The sequence below is a fragment of the Paramisgurnus dabryanus genome, chromosome 6, assembly GCF_030506205.2.
Source record: "Paramisgurnus dabryanus chromosome 6, PD_genome_1.1, whole genome shotgun sequence".
In the NCBI taxonomy this organism is placed as follows: Eukaryota; Metazoa; Chordata; class Actinopteri; order Cypriniformes; family Cobitidae; genus Paramisgurnus; species Paramisgurnus dabryanus.
The window spans coordinates 17,404,902-17,422,551 of NC_133342.1; the positions used below are offsets into that span (position 1 = coordinate 17,404,902).

The 17,650-nt window shown below is 37.2% G+C and overlaps 4 protein-coding genes across 4 annotated transcripts; 2 read left to right on the forward strand and 2 right to left on the reverse strand.

The window, feature by feature from the left end:
- Window positions 1-62: 62 nt before the first annotated feature.
- On the reverse strand, window positions 63-6,700 carry LOC135747431 (meiotic recombination protein REC8 homolog). Its single transcript, XM_065265968.2, has 17 exons — window positions 6,614-6,700; window positions 6,256-6,398; window positions 5,900-5,978; window positions 5,606-5,726; window positions 5,377-5,455; window positions 4,701-4,768; window positions 4,030-4,114; window positions 3,764-3,908; window positions 2,835-3,048; window positions 2,333-2,473; window positions 2,184-2,250; window positions 1,664-1,833; window positions 1,268-1,316; window positions 1,087-1,156; window positions 852-950; window positions 606-703; window positions 63-418 (listed from the first exon to the last, which is right to left on the reverse strand). Exons 2-17 carry the CDS (start codon window positions 6,386-6,388, stop codon window positions 327-329), a joined length of 1,710 nt encoding a protein of 569 aa, XP_065122040.2. The 5' UTR covers window positions 6,389-6,398; window positions 6,614-6,700; the 3' UTR covers window positions 63-326.
- Window positions 6,701-7,580: 880 nt separating this feature from the next.
- gng5 (guanine nucleotide binding protein (G protein), gamma 5) lies at window positions 7,581-8,925 on the forward strand. The gene is made up of 3 exons (XM_065268979.1): window positions 7,581-7,746; window positions 8,212-8,363; window positions 8,460-8,925. Exons 1-2 carry the CDS (start codon window positions 7,666-7,668, stop codon window positions 8,335-8,337), a joined length of 207 nt encoding a protein of 68 aa, XP_065125051.1. The 5' UTR covers window positions 7,581-7,665; the 3' UTR covers window positions 8,338-8,363; window positions 8,460-8,925.
- Window positions 8,926-10,521: 1,596 nt separating this feature from the next.
- zp3b (zona pellucida glycoprotein 3b) lies at window positions 10,522-13,022 on the forward strand. Its single transcript, XM_065268987.2, has 8 exons — window positions 10,522-11,030; window positions 11,123-11,238; window positions 11,316-11,419; window positions 11,552-11,732; window positions 11,952-12,069; window positions 12,147-12,232; window positions 12,301-12,659; window positions 12,755-13,022. The coding sequence occupies exons 1-8, from the start codon at window positions 10,629-10,631 to the stop codon at window positions 13,006-13,008; spliced, it is 1,620 nt and encodes a 539-aa protein (XP_065125059.1). The 5' UTR covers window positions 10,522-10,628; the 3' UTR covers window positions 13,009-13,022.
- Window positions 13,023-13,029: 7 nt separating this feature from the next.
- Window positions 13,030-15,178, reverse strand: arl14 (ADP-ribosylation factor-like 14). Its single transcript, XM_065268997.2, has one exon. The coding sequence runs from the start codon at window positions 13,873-13,875 to the stop codon at window positions 13,267-13,269; it is 609 nt and encodes a 202-aa protein (XP_065125069.1). The 5' UTR covers window positions 13,876-15,178; the 3' UTR covers window positions 13,030-13,266.
- Window positions 15,179-17,650: the final 2,472 nt, after the last annotated feature.

Here is a 17,650-nt window from a genome sequence, read left to right on the forward strand (position 1 = left end):
AATTAGCTATAAATTAACAATAAGTTACATTTCATTCTTCTTAAAATACTAAACTTGTTGATCATGGAGTATAAAATATACTACCAACAAATACAACCAAAAATAAAGCTTTTAGTTATACAATAAATTAAAAGTCACCACAACTTAAGAACTCGGTTGTGTGTGTTATACAATAAATAAAAAGTCACCACAACTTAAGAACTCGGTTGTGTGTGTGTTTTTTTTTCTAAAATAAAACACTGAACACTTATTTAATAAGTGACATGAAAATATCCTACCATTCCTGTTTTTTTTCCCCGAGAATAAAGGCAGATCATCACCAGCTTTCATTCAATCAGTGACTGCTGTTCCTGTGAAATGATGATGTCACCATAAGGCTCATCCTGTTGCACTATGACCTGCTTTGCGACTGTTTTTTCTGTAAACACAACATCATTAAAATAGCTTTTTAATTTTTTTATAAATTAAAATGTTAAAAGAAATGTAATGCTGAAATTCTAATATAAATCACTATTTTCCAGAAAGTATGTGTGGGAGTAAATAAGACATTTCTTAAAGTTAGGGGTGAGGATTTGGTTGTTGTAAGTATGTTGTTACACAATTACCTAGCAGTTCCCAAAACATTTGGGCTACAACTCTTCGGCTAGCCTGAGGGGGCAGCAGAGAGTGGAAGGTAACCAAATCTTCAGTAGGAGCCGGTGGCCTTCAAAAATAAATTAGGACATTTGAAATCCTTTCAAAGTCAAATTCATTAAAGCAAATATAAAGAAATACAATAAACCTTAACAAAAACATTGAGAAAATGCTATTTTAAAACAATAGTGTAAAAAAATTATGCCTGTCAGATATACCTCAAAGATTCATCAATATCCATTGTAACCTGTCTCATTTCAGGAACCCTCTCTTCTGGGATGTCCTCTAGAGTGTACTGAATTGCTGAAACAGGCGATCTAAACCCATATGAAATCACACAGCAGAATTACTAACAGCCACCATAGTAATTATGCAGGAAATGAATGTGAAACTCATCCAACACCGCAATTGCCACTGACATCAATCTCTGTCCCTCTCCCTCTAATATCTCACCGTCTAATTTCAGGTGTCTCAAGTGGAGAAATATCCTTATCAGTTGTCGTCTCCAAAACCACAGAAGAGGCTTCGAATGCATTGAAATGTGAACAATGAGTAAATAAATCAACAAAACTTGCCATGCATTATGTTATATCATTAATTTAATCCACTGTTAAAGGTTTTTCTGATATTTTACCTGGAGTTTCTTGCTGGAAGAGGTCAGACTCTACCATTTCTCTGGGAATCTGCAATAGTTAAATTGGGATTTGGTAGACAAAGATCAGTTAGAAGGCTCTCTGTCAATTTTATGCAGATTTTCTGGGATCAAAGTGCTGTATGAATGGGGTTTTGGTGAAACAGTTGAATGGTATACTGTGAAATTGAACTGGTTACAGTATTTCTGAACAAACCAAGGTGCTTGTTAACAACTAACTGAAACGAGGCTAGAGTGTACTGGTTGGTTGCTATGGTGTTGCTAGGGTGCTTTGAGTGGATGCTAGAGCATTGCTAGGGCGGTTCATGTGGATGCTAGGACCTTACTAAGTGGCTGCTAAGGTGTTTTGTAGCTAACAAAAATGATAAGAACGCTTACCTCCTTTGAGCTAAGTTCTCTTTCCTGCTCTAGCGCTCTCAGTTCTTCTCTTTGTTCCTCTTTCTCTTGTATCTCCTCTGCTACTGGAACCACCCTATGGGGTTTGGATGGAAGAATGGGCTTTATGACCGCTGCTTGGTTCCATAGCATCAGGATTTCAGATGGAAGGCCTGTTTAAGCATAATATTATAAATATTAAAACCAGGAATGCATCAATATATATGAGCCTATAAATGGTATCGGCAGATAAAAAAACATTTTTCCCACTATCAGACATCGGCTGATTGATTAAAACCGGCCAATGGTCAGAGCAGATTATATCCTGCCAATCAAAAGGGTCAGAAAAACACATCTAGCAATTGAACATTGATATTGGCACATATTGTATTCGTGCATCCCTTATAATAACCTTTTGCTATAACTTTGGACTGAATGCTTGGGTGAATGTATAGCTTAAAAAGCTAAATAAATTTTGCACAAATAAATTTTAAAGCTAATGAATGTTTGCATTGTTGCTTACTCATGCAGGGTTTTACGAGCAGTGTTTTTGGGTCCGGCGTCAATGGTAGTTTGATAAGAACATCCGCCTAGGGGGACATATCATGATTAGCCTTGTTTTAATGTTATGAGTAAAATGACCCCATGTCTATCCAAATAAGAGTTCCTCACCAATGGCACTGTATCTTTTTTCACATCACCAATCTGGGCCTTCATTTCCTCCTGAGATATCACTAAATCTTTATCAATGAACAACAGCTGTCTCCTCCTTTTCCTCTTCACCTCAGGTGATTCAGGGCTCGCTGTGGCAGGCTGTAAGGAGACATAGGTATAGTTTGGTAATAAATACTTTAATCTAAAATAACAAATGATGCAATCATTTTTTTATATTTTGTAATAGCTGATGATGGTGACACCATGCCACATAGTAGAAATATTCACAGTCTGCCATAATGAATTAAGCAACACTGTTTAATAATCATTTCCACAATAAAAAGTATTTAGATGTTCACGAACACCTGTTAAATAAAACCACTTTTACTAGGCTATACTGACTTTGTTGATTGTGTGATTTTTTAAGTATTGTTTTTTAATTTAAATGTGTATTGTATATATAATAAATGATGATGCACTTTACAATGTGTACCAATGGGTTGTTATGAAAACCACAGACCTCAAGACTAGGGCTCTCCTCTCGGACCCTCTTCTCTCGCCTGGGCTCGATACCTGTTTCTTGTTCCTCATCAAGCAGAGGGGATGGTAAAGTTACAGGCACATATTCCGGGGTCTTTTCTCTTTCTTCTAAAACAGGCATCTCCATGGGCACACTCAAATCTTCCTCAGGCAGTAGGACAACATCCCTGCTTGATAAGCCAGTGATTTGAGCCCTGAGAAATAAACTTCACATTTAGTGCCACCTTAAAGTATAGGTTTAATAATTTAAAAGTTATTTTAGTTTTTTTGCCTTGAAAGCTGGAAAAAGTCAGTTGTATAAAAACCCAATTACAGTACTGTGCAAAAGTCTTAGGCCACCATGCTACCATTAGATTTGTTGTTTTTGCAATTGTATAGTGATCATATATAATTATTTCTCAGTCTCTTTATTAGAATACAACCAGAAAATACAGGAAATGTGTGTGTAGTATTAAAAACAGCATAGGCTGAAGTGTCAAGTATTTAAGGTAAACGCCCCTTCCACTTGAGCAATTGCAGGATCTCTTAAACCTAAATAAAATTAAAATTGTTCTGAAAATTGTTTTGTTTTTAATTTTGTACACATATTTCCTGTATGTTCTGTTTGTATCTTAAAAAAGAGTGAAAATATGGAAATATGGATGGATTTAAAACTTTGCTAAAACAACAAAGCTGGTGATGGTGGCTTAAAACTTTTTCACAGTACTGTAAATGGATAGATCAATGCTGATTTAAAGATGACTCAATATTTAAAAAACTTAGATATAAACTAGACTTCAAATTTTCAATCCAACCAAAAGCCTGATCACATTTTATCCCTTTTTATTATCTTTGGTTTTCTAAACGACCTGAAAGCTTAGTAAAAATAAGCTAAACTTGTGTTTTTAAAGTGTAGTTCACTAAACATACAGCTCTAGAGAGACGGATGGTGTTAGTTCTCTTTCCAGCACTGCCCTTTCTTGCTCTCTCTCATCAGGAACCTCCGGCTCTCTGACCTCTTCTGCCTCTTCCTCTATTTGCTCTTTCTCTGTTTCCCATGGTCTCTCTTCCTCTCCTGCAGAAAAGATTCCTATTCTCAAATCTAAACTTAAAATGAACTTTTATTTAAACGTGTTAAAAAGACAAGACAAATCATGACAGAAACCACAAAGCATAGACTAAGCATTGACAAATACCTATTTGTTCACCTTCAGGAAAAAAATCTGTCTGTTCCAGCAAAAAGTCGATCATGTTAGACTCTTGTAGTTCTTCTCCTTCAAACTGAGAAAACAGATACGACAATTTTCTGGTTAACTTGATTTCAAACTTGATTTGGTTTTGGACTGTGACATTCTATCTTTAAACTCCTATTTTCATCTTCTTTTACTCTCTGATTTCTGTCGATTGTACTGTATGTGTGAAAAGTTATTCGTGAAATTTGGACTAAATATTTTGCGTGTAACTGAAAGTTTTTGTGGTATGTACCACTTTAAAGCAACACTATGTAGTTTCCATGTAAAAATTACTTGCAGCTCCCCCATGTGGTTGAAAAGCGCAACAGTGCCTGGTATCAGACACTCTTCTGCAGACAGGGGGAGGGGCGGGGCTGTGTTTCCTACCCTCCACCGCCACTATCAGAGTGTGCTTGTAGCAGCTAGGAGGCTGCTCAGGTTGCAGCAACAGTACAATTTGTTCAGTTAAAAGTTGTTCTATCACTGAAATAATTTTAGAGACATTATTTAAAGTTAAAAAAACTACATAGTGTTGCTTTAATGCAGTGTAAAGATGCCCTCACATCAAGTCAAATCAGAAATTGATTGCATCATATACAGCACTATGTCAGGAGGTGAGTGATTGACAGCTGTACCTCTGGTTCAGACATTATAACTGGTGCTCTTTCAGTCAAAGTGATCAACTCCTGGCTGGCTGTGATGCCTAGGTAAAAAAGAAAGCGCTTCACAAATATGTCAGCAGTCACATATTCGTCTCTTTCACTGGCCCATCTCCTTTGCATCTTATTAAAATTGCTAATAATATGATTATGAATAAATAGAAAAAAAAGGTGTGGCCCACTCTGTGAAAACCTAGCTTAAGTAATTTTTGTGATTTAGAGATTTTTATACAAAAGCATCCTGTATAATGTAAAGAACATTCTGTGAAAATATAAGCTTGATATCTTTAATATTGACTGAGTAAGGCCTTGTCAAAGATGAAATCAATGGGAAATCAATTCTTTATTTATGCATTCTTCATGCTATTTCAGCATCCACAGCTATATTCTTGGAGAGGACAAATAAATGGATTTATACACAGGTTGGGCAAAGAGCAATTTGACATGTATAGTTTACCTAACCAGCATGATTTTTGCCTGTGGGGACTACCTGGAGTAAACCCACGCTGAGACAGGGAGAACATACATACTATAGACTATCCTATATCCAGACTATAGCCTAGATTTCACAGAGAGGGTCACATGTATGTTGATGGGTGTTGCTATGGCAATGCATCGCAATTCATGTTTAACTATTATTCTGTCTTCTCACCATCTGAGGGTGGTGTTGGTTCTCTTGTTGGTGGGGCATGCACTGGTGAGGCATGCACCTCTTCCATTCGCTGAGCCATCTGCAAACCATAGGAATACATAAATGAAAGATAAGACTTAACATGATTAGAAAAACCCACCTCTAGCTACACAGGGTTGAATTAATGTATTCTAGGTTGAAAGACATCTTCCGCAATTGTGTATTGCATAAAATCCATAATGAGGTCTACCTGAATGAGGCTGCTTGGGCTTGGCAGGCCATATCCGGTGTCCATAACTCCAAAGAAGGGATCCCTCGCCCATTCTGTCTCATCTAACAGCGAAAGGGCATCAGGCAACATGTGACTCTGCCTAAAGGTAAGCAAGGAGGACCTTGAGGAACCACAAATCTGAAAAAGGCTTTCATAGGTCTTAAACCTACTTTTGTGTTTGATGGCACCCATCAAAACGTGCTGAATTCTGACATCATAGCAATATAAAAGATCGACATTATTTGAGACATGGCTAATAAAAAAATGTATGACCTGGTGTCTTTATCCATCAAATCAATCTTTGCCTTTTGGCTGAGGCGGAGCAGTCTGTCAATTGCTCCCTGGGTATCCTCTGGAAAATAATTTATCAAAAAAAAAAGAAAAACAATTAATGTACGTGTTCATTTATCAAAAAAATACTATAAATGATCATCAATTTACTCAAGAGCCCATTTAATGAAACCATCACAGTGGATGCTGCCAAAACTAATGGTTCATGCAATCACAGTCTTCTTTAAACCTATTTTTAAGCCTGTGTCATATTGCAGTAAGCTTCAGTCATTTTTAAAGTTAATAAATTAATATAGGCTAGTGGACATATGTTCACCCTTATTCTTTTGTATACCAACCTAACAAAAATTCACACTGTCTGTGATAGACGAGCACCACTCCATACTGCAGCTGAGAGGAGAGATACAGAGAGAAACGGGGGCGGGGCAGTCCGAACGCGGGGGGCGGGACTCTGACCAATACGTAATCCATGATGTCAGTGCTGTGAAACGCATTAAGATTTGCCCAAGCATTAAAATGTAAACTTTTTTTTTTTTTTTTTAGAAAAAATTAGATCCTCTAAATAGTTAACATTTCAGTTTTGTATTTAGAAACACAACAATTTTAAATCACAGATTTTTAGTTCTGAAAATGTATATTACTTTTTTGTTTTATAAAACTACGATTTTCTTTATAACATTACAAAAATGTACCAACCAGGTGCGGTGAACATTAACTTTGAGCAGATCTCGTCGACTGATTTTTCTTCCTTTTGTGGCTGCCAACCTAATAAAAAAGCCAGGTAACATGTAAGGAAGATAGCGCCTACATTTATATTAACAGTAATAGTTAACATAATACAGTAATAGCTATAAATAAAGTAATAGTTGAGATGCACAAAAAAACTACGTATACATATGAAATCAACTTACCATATTGTAGCAAAGCAACCGGACCGATGATTTAGCACAGTTGGATAGAAAAACATTGTAAACAGGTTGATAAAGACAAGCTAATTTTATAAAAAGCCAAAATCGTGATCATAAACTGACGAAGTCTCTCAGGCAAAGTGTTTTGCTAAGATATGAGGACTTAAATATAGTTCAAGGGTTGCTGTGGGGGAATTGTTTTGAAAAGGTCTACCAATCATTTGTGGTTTACAAATAAGACAAACCAATCTTATTAAGACAACAGGCTAGATCGCATTTTATTGGACTGTATTAGTAACTCTTTCCATGTCCATTATTTTAACATTCTCCCAACTGACATTAAATTAAACATTAACGCATAATTTCTGTTATATAACAACATATTACAGCTATAGTACTGACAAAAAAATAATATAAAGATCTTTTATTAAATGCTACAGAAAGAGAAAAATCGACAATAAGTAAGGTAAATTGATTTTGTGAGATTTGCCAGTGCAGTATGCGTAATCTCCAGTAGGTGACGTAAATACCATGTATTTGAATATGCACATTAATTAAGGTCGAACAGCAATGGTGTTATGAAAATGTTTTAAGCTTATAAATATTAATTATGTTAACGTTACTTAAACAGACACAATAGTAAGATACCACTTAACGTTGTCAACTCACAATAATAAATAATCATAAATGTAGCCTTCGTCATAGTAGAACAAAATTCGTGAACTGAACCCTTAACTGATCGTTTTGCTCTCGCACATCCGGACTAAACCAGAAACCGGAAACTAGCCTCTTACAGCTTTTGTCTTCGCTTTTACACATCGGTTGGAAATATCAGGCATCATGTCTGGATCATCAAATATTATTGCGATGAAGAAAGTTGTTCAGCAGTTGCGCTTTGAAGCCAACATCAACAGAGTAAAGGTCTGTTTGTTTCATTTATTTTAGTTTGTTTATTATTTCTGAGGCGAAGCTAGCGAGTTAGCCGCTAGGCTCAGCTTGGGCGTGGACCTGTAGCCCGTTATTTCCTCACACAGTATGCTCTCTTTTAGTTTTTAGTTAGATTAAAATAGTTTGATTTTACATTAAAGTGGTTCTAAAATGCAGCAAGCAACGTGAATGTAAAAGGGCACTTATTGTTTTAAATAGAATATCCTGGATAACGTTTTCTAGCCTAGCGGCTGGCCTGTATTCTTCTTATTAGAGAAATGTAAACATTATTTGGCGCGTGACTATGATACGAAATTCTTGTTTAAGTGTTTTATACGTTGTCTCATAGAGTTAACATGTTGTGTTTAGAAGTGATGATTCTGAAAGTTTATTCTGCTTGGGAATATTGAACAACCCCCTTCATATTTTAAGACGGCTGTGTTATTTTGAACATTTTAGGTTTCTCAGGCGGCAGCTGAGCTTCAGCAGTTTTGCATTCAAAATGCCTTACAAGATCCTCTGCTGACCGGTGTATCTTCAAGCACCAACCCTTTCAGGACACAGAAGGTTTGCTCCTTCTTGTGAGGCTCTGTGATGTCCTTCTGTCATTGGTAAGTATGATTTAGACATAAAATTGAACATTACTTGACTAAATCTAACATTTGAACTTTAACTGACCTATTTTTTGCATTTTTGGTTGGTTTCAGCTGGAGAGAAGAAAACCACTGCCATGATGTGTGATGGAAACGGCAACTGTGCGAAGCTGTGCATTTGTCAGTCAATACCTCATGCCACAAACGCAGAGAAACAAGAACTGAAACCATTTGCCACTCTGGCCTTTATTTCAGTTATGGTGCATTTTCCTCTCAAATTTTTTCATTTTTAAAATGTTTTTGTTTTTTTAGTGTGCGTGTATGTGTATGTAATCTTGTAATTGACTCTCCCTTTGACAAGCCTATTCTCAGTTTTATGTTTGAAGACCTCAAACTTAAACATACGCCTTAAGAAGCTGTAAACAATGCTCCAGTTTTGTGGAGGAAAGGCTTTTGTATTTTTATCTGGCACAGCAGAGGGAACTTAGTAATTTATTGTGCCTTTTTAACATTGTAATCTATTTCTCTATCTTCTCTGCCTTAGGCTTTTTATATCCCAAAATAAACCCACTGATTTCTACTTTTTTTGTGTATACTTTCAAAGATTTCTGTCTGGGTTAAGTGTATTGCTTTTAGTAACTAGTATTATCACAAATACTTGATTCATTAATTAGATACTTTACAATCAATATTTGTAACAAATAATATTTTAATTGTATTTGGGAGTCTTCGCATAGATAATTTATTATAGCATGTTCAAATTGCCCCTTTATAGGTGCAAGCAAAACATTTGCCATTTTGGGGTGTGTCCCTTTAAATGCAAATGTGCTGATGAATTGCAAACACTGGGTCTCATTCACTAAGCATAGTACGGATGTTTTTACTAACAAATTATGATTTAACAAAAACTTTCACATTACAATTTGTTTTAAATGTATGCAAAAACGTAAGAACAACTTAGACCACACGTTTGCAATAATCATGAACAAGGAAAAAATATATATATAACACAGATATATATTATAGGATTTTTTTCCTTATTCATGATTATTGCGTACGTGTGGTCTAAGTTAATTTTACATTTTTGCAAACATTTAGAAGACATTTTAGTATGAAAGTTTTTGTTGATTCATGATTTGTTAGTTAAAACCTCCAAACGCATATTTCACGAACAAAGTTGTCCGTATGCATGCTTGGTGAATGAGACCCCCTGATCGTCCTAATGGTGGTTTGTTAAAATTGAAACTCAGTTGTGCTGTCAATTATTTTCCCTCTCTCTGCACTAAAAGGCAGTGCTGTGGTTGGACAGTGCAGATTAAGGGGCTGTATTATTATAATAAGATCTGCTTCCTACATCACATAGGGAGCGAATGACTTATTTTTTACATGCTTGCAGAGAATGGTTTACCAAAACAAATTTTATAGCACTTAAACATGGAAAAAGACAGATTTTCATTATATGTCACCTTTAAGTGATAGAATTGCCAGACATGGTAGAATAAAATATTAATAGAAAACAGAGAATTGTTAGAGAGTTGCTATCAGGGGTGTCAGAAATGACTCAGCTGTGTATGTATTACTGCATGACCAATGCCAGGCTGATCTCATTGGCACAGGTTAATAGGAGCACAATGCATAAACAATACATTGCAACATTAAGGAGTGGTTTCCTGTATAGGTCTTAGATTAAGCCAGGACTAGGCCTTTGTTATATTGAGGGGTTTTCCGGATAGGGCTTATCCTAGTCCCAGACTAAAATGCATGTTTGAGCTGCCTTAATTTAAAAAAACATCTTGCCCTGATGTATCTTAACATATATACTGGTGTGCAAACAATGGCACTGACATATTTGAATATGTGTCAGTGCAAATCTGTTTAAAAAAATAAGAGATCAAACGTAGGTTTTAAGCACTGTCTGGGGAAACCACCCCTAACAATTCAGGTTAAAATTTAAATACTGAATATCAATTTTATTACATTTTATTTTAGTCACAAGCTTTTTTGTTTTTCACTTAAATGCTCATACAATAAAGTTATTTATTATAAATATATTCCAATGTCATGTTGGTTACACCTGAATTACATTTAAATGTTACTATTACACCAAACAAGGCGAGCACAAATCGATATCAGGTGTGTGTATCGGGCCTCGTGATTGATTATTGCTCAAGCAAGTAGCGTTTCTTGTTAACGCACGTTACAAACGGTGACGTAAAACCGCGTTTGTTACTTAACTTGTTGCTAACACCGCTTTTCTGTTTAATCTATTATTTAGCAGGACAGATGTGGCTCAGCAAAAGAATAAAGTTATGTTTTGCTGTCTTTCTAATGACATTCCTGCTCGCCGAGTGTTACCCTCGCATGAACCCTCGTGCGTTCCAATATGGAACGAAGCAGCAACTATGGAAAAGTCAGTTTCAGGCAGCAATCCCACCTCAAATAAGCGATCCAGTTCCTCAACGACGCCAGAAAACGATAGACGTGCGTTGCAAACAAGAATCAATGGAGATCGTAATGCACGCAGATCTGTTTGCCACTGGCCTTCCTGTAGACGCAAAGGAGCTGTGGTTGGGTCCTGACTCGATGATGAACAAAGTGTCTGGAGCATCGTGTGGAGCTGTTCAGACTGGAGAATTAGAGTTTACTGTTGTTTCTAACTATAAAGATTGTGGGACCACACTGTCTGTAAGTTAACAAAAGAGCGCAGTCTCCTCATAAATCGTGTTCTTTCCTCTGTATATTTTGTTTAATGGCTGTACCCGTGTCTCTTATAACAGACAACAAATGATTATCTGATATATTCCAATGTCCTCGTCTACTCTCCTCTCCCATCACCTGATGGTGTACTTCACCAGTATGGTGCCGTCATACCTATTCAGTGTCAGTTCCAGAGGTAAGCTGGTGCCATTACTCTGTTTTACTCTCTGCAAATGTTAGTTTACTCTACCCTTGTGTTTTAAATCTCTTAAGGCAGTATAATGTTGACAGTGCAGCAGTTGCACCCACATGGATTCCATATGCTGCCGCTATATCAGCTGCAGATTTTCTGGACTTCAACCTCAGGCTGATGAGTGGTAGGTTGCCTCAAATAAAAGCCAACACAATCTGCATGGCAGATGTGTTGTAGATGTGGACTTTAGTATGGTTTGTCAATTAGGTGTTGTGCTAATATTAGCTTGACAGACTTGTGTATTATTCTGTTAAAGATGACTGGCAGTATGAGAGGGGTTCAAATGTCTATTTTCTTGGTGATCCGATACACCTACAAGCATCAGTGACCTTGGCCAATCACTTGCCCCTTCTTCTATTTGTTGATCATTGTGTGGCGACACCGACTCCTAATGTGGATGAAAGTGAGCTTCAGTATTCCTTCATAGACTATAATGGGTGAGTTTAACAGTTTCTTAATGCAGTATTAATGAGAGATTAGACTTAACCTGCTTTTACAAAAGTCTATGTTATGAGACTTTTACAGTTAAACCATATGCGTAACATACAATTTTGCCCAAGTTTGAGAATGGCTATGATTTGTTTTTCTACTCAACATCACTTGAATGGATCCATAGAAGTTAAAAAGTGACTTGCTGATTTGTAGACTGTTTTCAGATGTCTTTCAGACAGTATGCATTCATCTTCACGCTCCAAGTTCTTGCAGAGGACCGAAGGGAACAAGTTAAACCTACTATTGGATGCCTTTAGGTTTTACCGTGTGACAAGCAACTTGGTGAGCAGAGCGTTTATTAATGTTGGCAATTCAAGTAATTAAGTTCATCCAACTCATGGTTTTTACTGTGTACACAGATATTTATCACATGTTACCTAAAGGCCATTCCTGCCGCTTATTCTGTGAGCTCTCAGAATCGTGCATGTTCCTTTATTGATAAAAGGTAATGGCAAACCCTTAAATATTTCATTTTAAATTTCTGGATCCTTATAAAAACTGTGACCCTTGCAGGTGGCAGTCTGTGGATGGAAATGATCAGGTGTGCAACAACTGTGAGCCATCCAAAAGAGGCATGGCAGATCCTGAGCCTATCCAGCCTTTACCCATCACGCTAGCCCCTCCCCTTGCCCAAAAACCAGGGCCTGCATTCTTTCACAGTGTGCAACCGGGTCAATCCAAAAAACCCTTTACGCCTTCACCCATCAGGCCAACCCCTCCCCTTAGTCAACCTATTGCTCTCCATAAAGCAGGGCCTGCATTCTTCTTTAATGTGCGACCGGGTCAATCACTAGAAGCTTTAAAAACCCTTGCACAGTCAAGACAATACACCACTGGCAGTTTGTCAAAGAGAGGAACCGACTCAAACAAAGGTTGGCACAATTTTAATGTTTCTCTTTTTTTCATAAACTTAAACCAGGTAAATTGCACATTGGAGGATTTTACAACACTTAATCTTTCTCTTCAGATTGGCATAAAATTGCCACTTTAGGTCCTCTGGTTGTGCTCCCAAAGCAAGAAACATCACAATTAACAGGATCTCTTCAGATCAACCCATCTGAAGACTCAACAGCATCTGTTACTGAGCAGCCTGAGCTTCTGAGTCCAGTGACAAATGAATCTGAAGTCAGTCAAGGGACCAAAAGCTTGAGGCAAGAAAAAGCCCTGTTCCTTAATCTTTCTGATATCCTGAGCTTAGAAGAAGGGAGTGGATTTGAATAATGAAGTCTCCCCAAATACATACAAATGAGAATAAAAGATGGAAGTTTAAACAATGTGACTTAAAAAAATAAAAACGTTTTAACATCTTGTATCTTGAATTTTTCTTTGAGGTGATCTTACAGAAAACACATTCACAATAAATACACAATTTAGCAACTCCTGTTAACATTTCCTTTTTAGGTCACATCGAAATAAATAGTACAACCATATCCATACCTTCAATTGGCGTGATTAACAAAGTTACAAAAGTAGCGTAGGCTATTTTTTCATTGACATCATAGATTTTGATCTGATGTGTTTCATAGTCTCTTTGATGTTGTTGTCCTCGGGTTTCATTTTCACCAAATGTACCATTCTTCGGAAACCATCCACCAGACCTGCTCCAGTCAATGAAGAACAAGGCTGAATGAACCAGTCTCGGCCACTACAAATCTTTCTCAAATTAAACCGTTCTGTGATCTCCTTTACGGTTTCAGCTTCTTCAATATCCTGCTTGTTGGCAAGAACAACGACTGGCAGTCCCCTGAGGTGGTCGCTCTTTAAAGTCTGTTCCAACACTCGTTTGGCCTCGTCCAGTCGCTTACCATCAGAAGAGTCCACCACAAACACAATTCCAGCCGAGTCTTGGTAGAAATTTCTCCAGAGTTTTCGCATCTCATCCTGGCCACCGACGTCCCAGACAGTCAGGGCAATTTTCTCCCTGCTTTTCTTTGCTTCAATCATTTCTACGTTGAAGCCTATTGTTGGAACTGTGTGGAAGTTTTCATTGTATTTAAGCTTGTAAAGCAGGGTTGATTTACCGGCTCCGTCAAGGCCTAGGAGGAGAATACGCACTTCAGGTTTTTGCCTGGATCCAGTTTGGCCCATGTCAAATGTTCAAAAAACAAACGCGTCTCGCAGGCTTTACCTAACAAATGAGTTTGCTTAAGATGTTGTCCGTGTTACTCGGTGATGTATTATATTAGGCTTATCTGTGTGACCGGTTGATTAACGGGGTCAAAGTGTGATGGGGCACCACCCAATTGATATCCTAGGGATCCCTGTAAAGGTGCGTCTGTGTGTTTTAAATCTTTACAAAAACATGCATTTTACATAAGCTTTTCCATACTTTAATTGAATCTTTTGTCAGATTCTTGTGTTTGAAATTCTCAATGCTATGTTTTGTTTTACATAAAAGTTAAATAGTTACAATAACATTACAATTACAAACAACACAAAGTTAAAGTTGCCTCTTTCCCTGAGACCATATAAAGAAAGTAAATGAAAAATAATACTGTCTTGAATTGGATTTATAGCAGCCTTTCCATTTCATTCATCAGTTTGAGTCATATACAGTAGGTAATAAACAGTCCTCTTAAAATTTGCATAACTAAAAACTTTTGTTTTAAAGAAAGAAAGAAATCTTCAAAGAAGTGCATCATACTGCTTCCATTTCAGTACAATGAAAAGTTAAAGGATTATTTTTCTCTCGTGCATTCACGGATCCTTATCACACCATCCCAAATTTTCCAGATACTGTTGACTGGATTATTCATCCGGATGGATTTCAGGAAGGAACGGAACTTCCTCCAGCAATGGAGAGCCATATTTATCCACTTGCGATCATTTACCTTTGTCTTCCCATGGTGTTATCTATCCACACCCCACCAGTTGGGTCCGCCACAAAAACCAGCCCGGCACAGTCGTCATGACTGTTGCAGCCGTGCCGTCGTCTGTCCGCCGGAGTCCTCGTGTCATTCTGTTCTGATCGCAGTTTCCCATGAGAAATGTCAGCAATCCGTTTCTCGGTCAACATTATAGTCGTAAGTGTCGCGGTCTCGTTAAATTGTTCGTGAACTTTCTCAGATGTCGTTGAACTACACTGGCCCATATCTTTAATATATATATGCAAAAATCCTTAGAGATGGAGGTCTGTGCTGCGTCGAAGGTTTCTGCCAAAATGATCAAAATACACGCGTATATATTACAGCCAGCCACTGAATGTTTGGGTTCACGCCCCCTTGTGCCCGGTTGACAATTCCAGAAAGATTACTCAGGGTAAACATGACTATATGGAGCTTTCGTACTGAACTCCACGGTGTTGGTGCTATTCTTGGGTTTTACACCTGGTCCCGGTTGTCACGATGGTTTGGATATGTTAGGTCGTTGGACTTCTCATCGTCCCGATGCGCGTCACTGTTGCTTCAGATGTAGCGCTGCGGTTAAAGTTGCGTGCACGTGGACAGTGCAAACGCGCGTTCCCACTTCCAGTAATGTCGCACATAGTCAGGAAGAATCCAAATAGGGATACGTCATCGTTATTTTATTTATTTATGAGCTCATGCTACAGTTTAAACAACAAATCAAGGCTATCTCCTACTGAAAAAGACCAGCTGACCAGAGACATTTAATCCTGGCTCGCTGAAAAGAGCATAAACACTAAAACGTTTAGCAATTGAAGTCTATATTGATAGTCTATTATATTAGAAATGTTAGGAAAATATACTATTAATATAATACTAACGGCAAAAATATTTAACTAAATGTGCAATACTGTAACCCACTGTCAATTCATATTTGTTTTTCTTGCTAATAAAGCAACAGAAATCATCACAAATTCTAATGGAATGCATTAGGAACCCTCAGCTGTTTACCAATAAAACCATTAAAAAATGTTTTGTGTAGGATTAACATCCCACCTTTAGAACCCAACACATTACCACTAGAGACCATCAGATTCCATTATACTTTTCTTTAAAACCAATACAATTCCCATAGTAGTAATCATCCAAACCATTCGAATTTCTGTGATGGTTTTCAGCAGAGTTATCAATCTATATAAATATTATATTATACCCCTTTGGGGTCAACAGGCCTGACATGCATACAGTTTTGAATTTTTGAATTGCTAAAACACATTTTTGAAACCATCACTCATTTTCTCAAAACCTTAAACACAAATCCAAATTGTCAAACTAAATTCACAGAACCCCCGACTCTTCTGTACTCAAAATCAAACTAAGCTTTCAAATCATTCACACATAAGTCTAAAATATAAAACACTAGACACTACCTTAAAAAATTGTAAACACAACATACAGGACATGTGCTTACAGAAAAATTCATGTTTATTGTATATAAACACACACTTATAATGAATACTTTACTGTAAGTACTGAAAGTAATAGTACATTTTCAATATTATTGTAAGCAGCACTTGTATTTTGTAAAAAGTCAGCAATCTAACTGCAAATTTTGCCAATTACATCGTGTCTGGTGTCCTGTTCTTCCTCATACTCTTCATTCTCAGACTGTTTCCGATCCACACAACTGGTAAAAAAATACCTTAAAAGTGAGTAGAATTTTGAGTTGTGTTTTCTTAATGACAACTGTGTTGTAGTTGTGTTCAACTTTTGCCTGCCTGTGTTTAGCATTTATAAAACAAGTGCATTGCAGTGTAAAATGTGTTTTTTTTTGTGAAAAGTTTGTGTTTAGAGTTTAGCAAAAAGAGTGCTTGATTTGACAAATGGGTTTAAGTCACTATGAATTATGTTCAGAGATTGGGATTTAGTGTTTTAACAATTCAGAAAAACTGTAATACAGCATTTTTTAATGAAATCTTTCAAAAATGAAAAAAGGCTATTCCATTTTTTCCACATCGTTGTCATGTAATATTTGTTTGTACCAGTGTGATAACCACACTTGACGCAGCTTGACAGTTAAACTGGTTGAGTAAAGCTGGAAGTATAGTTAATTTTTTTCACACATCCTCGTACAGCATACTTCATTTGGCATACTTCAGAGATCTGTAAGAAGCAGTTAAGTAGGTCTAAATGGGTGAAACCACAAGTTAAATCTCAGGTAAACATCTTTGTACTCATTCATTGTATAGTTGATTAATAGGGTACTTTCTGACCTCTATGCTCAATTGTAAATGGCCTTCATTGTCGACATAGCTGGTCTCTTTTGTTTGTGCTGGTGGTTCTCAAACTTTTTGACGAGTTTTTTTAAATTATGAATTAATTAATGTTACAAAAAAAGTCATAAAACTGGTGCCCCCTGGCACAATCTCCATCCACCCAGTTTTTCATTGACTACCTTGTGAATCAACACCCCTACAGGGCACAGTTGACACCTTGTGGATAAACTATAGACTGTTAGTGCCAGTTGTCACCATTTTGGCTGTGCATCACCTGCGGATAACCGAAAATGGGTAGAGAGACAGGATGTGGGTAAAGCTGAGGTGGCTTGTTGCTGAAACCACCCCTGCCTAGCTCGACTCTAGTGACAGCAGTGGCAGCCTGTCACTCAAGTTGCCACGCCCTTAATTATGCAGAACTTTAAGGCTTAAAGCAACACAAGAGTTTTTGCTTTTTGCTCTCCCTACAGGTTGGAAGCGGAATTGTCCATTACCACCGTCGTAAATAATTTTACAATGTATTGTACAAAAAAGAGATCAAGTCGGCATGTTAAGTATCTGTAAACCGGTATTTCTCACAAGTCTAGTAGCAGAAAAGCCAGGTCAACATCAGTCTTGCAACTCCTAGCCTCCTTCGCCTCCTCCGAAATAAAACCCTTCCTTTTCTTTGCAGGCTCCGCCATGATGACAATTGAAAAGCTGCATGAACGCTAGGTAATGGTAACTTTCTTTTATATGTATCTG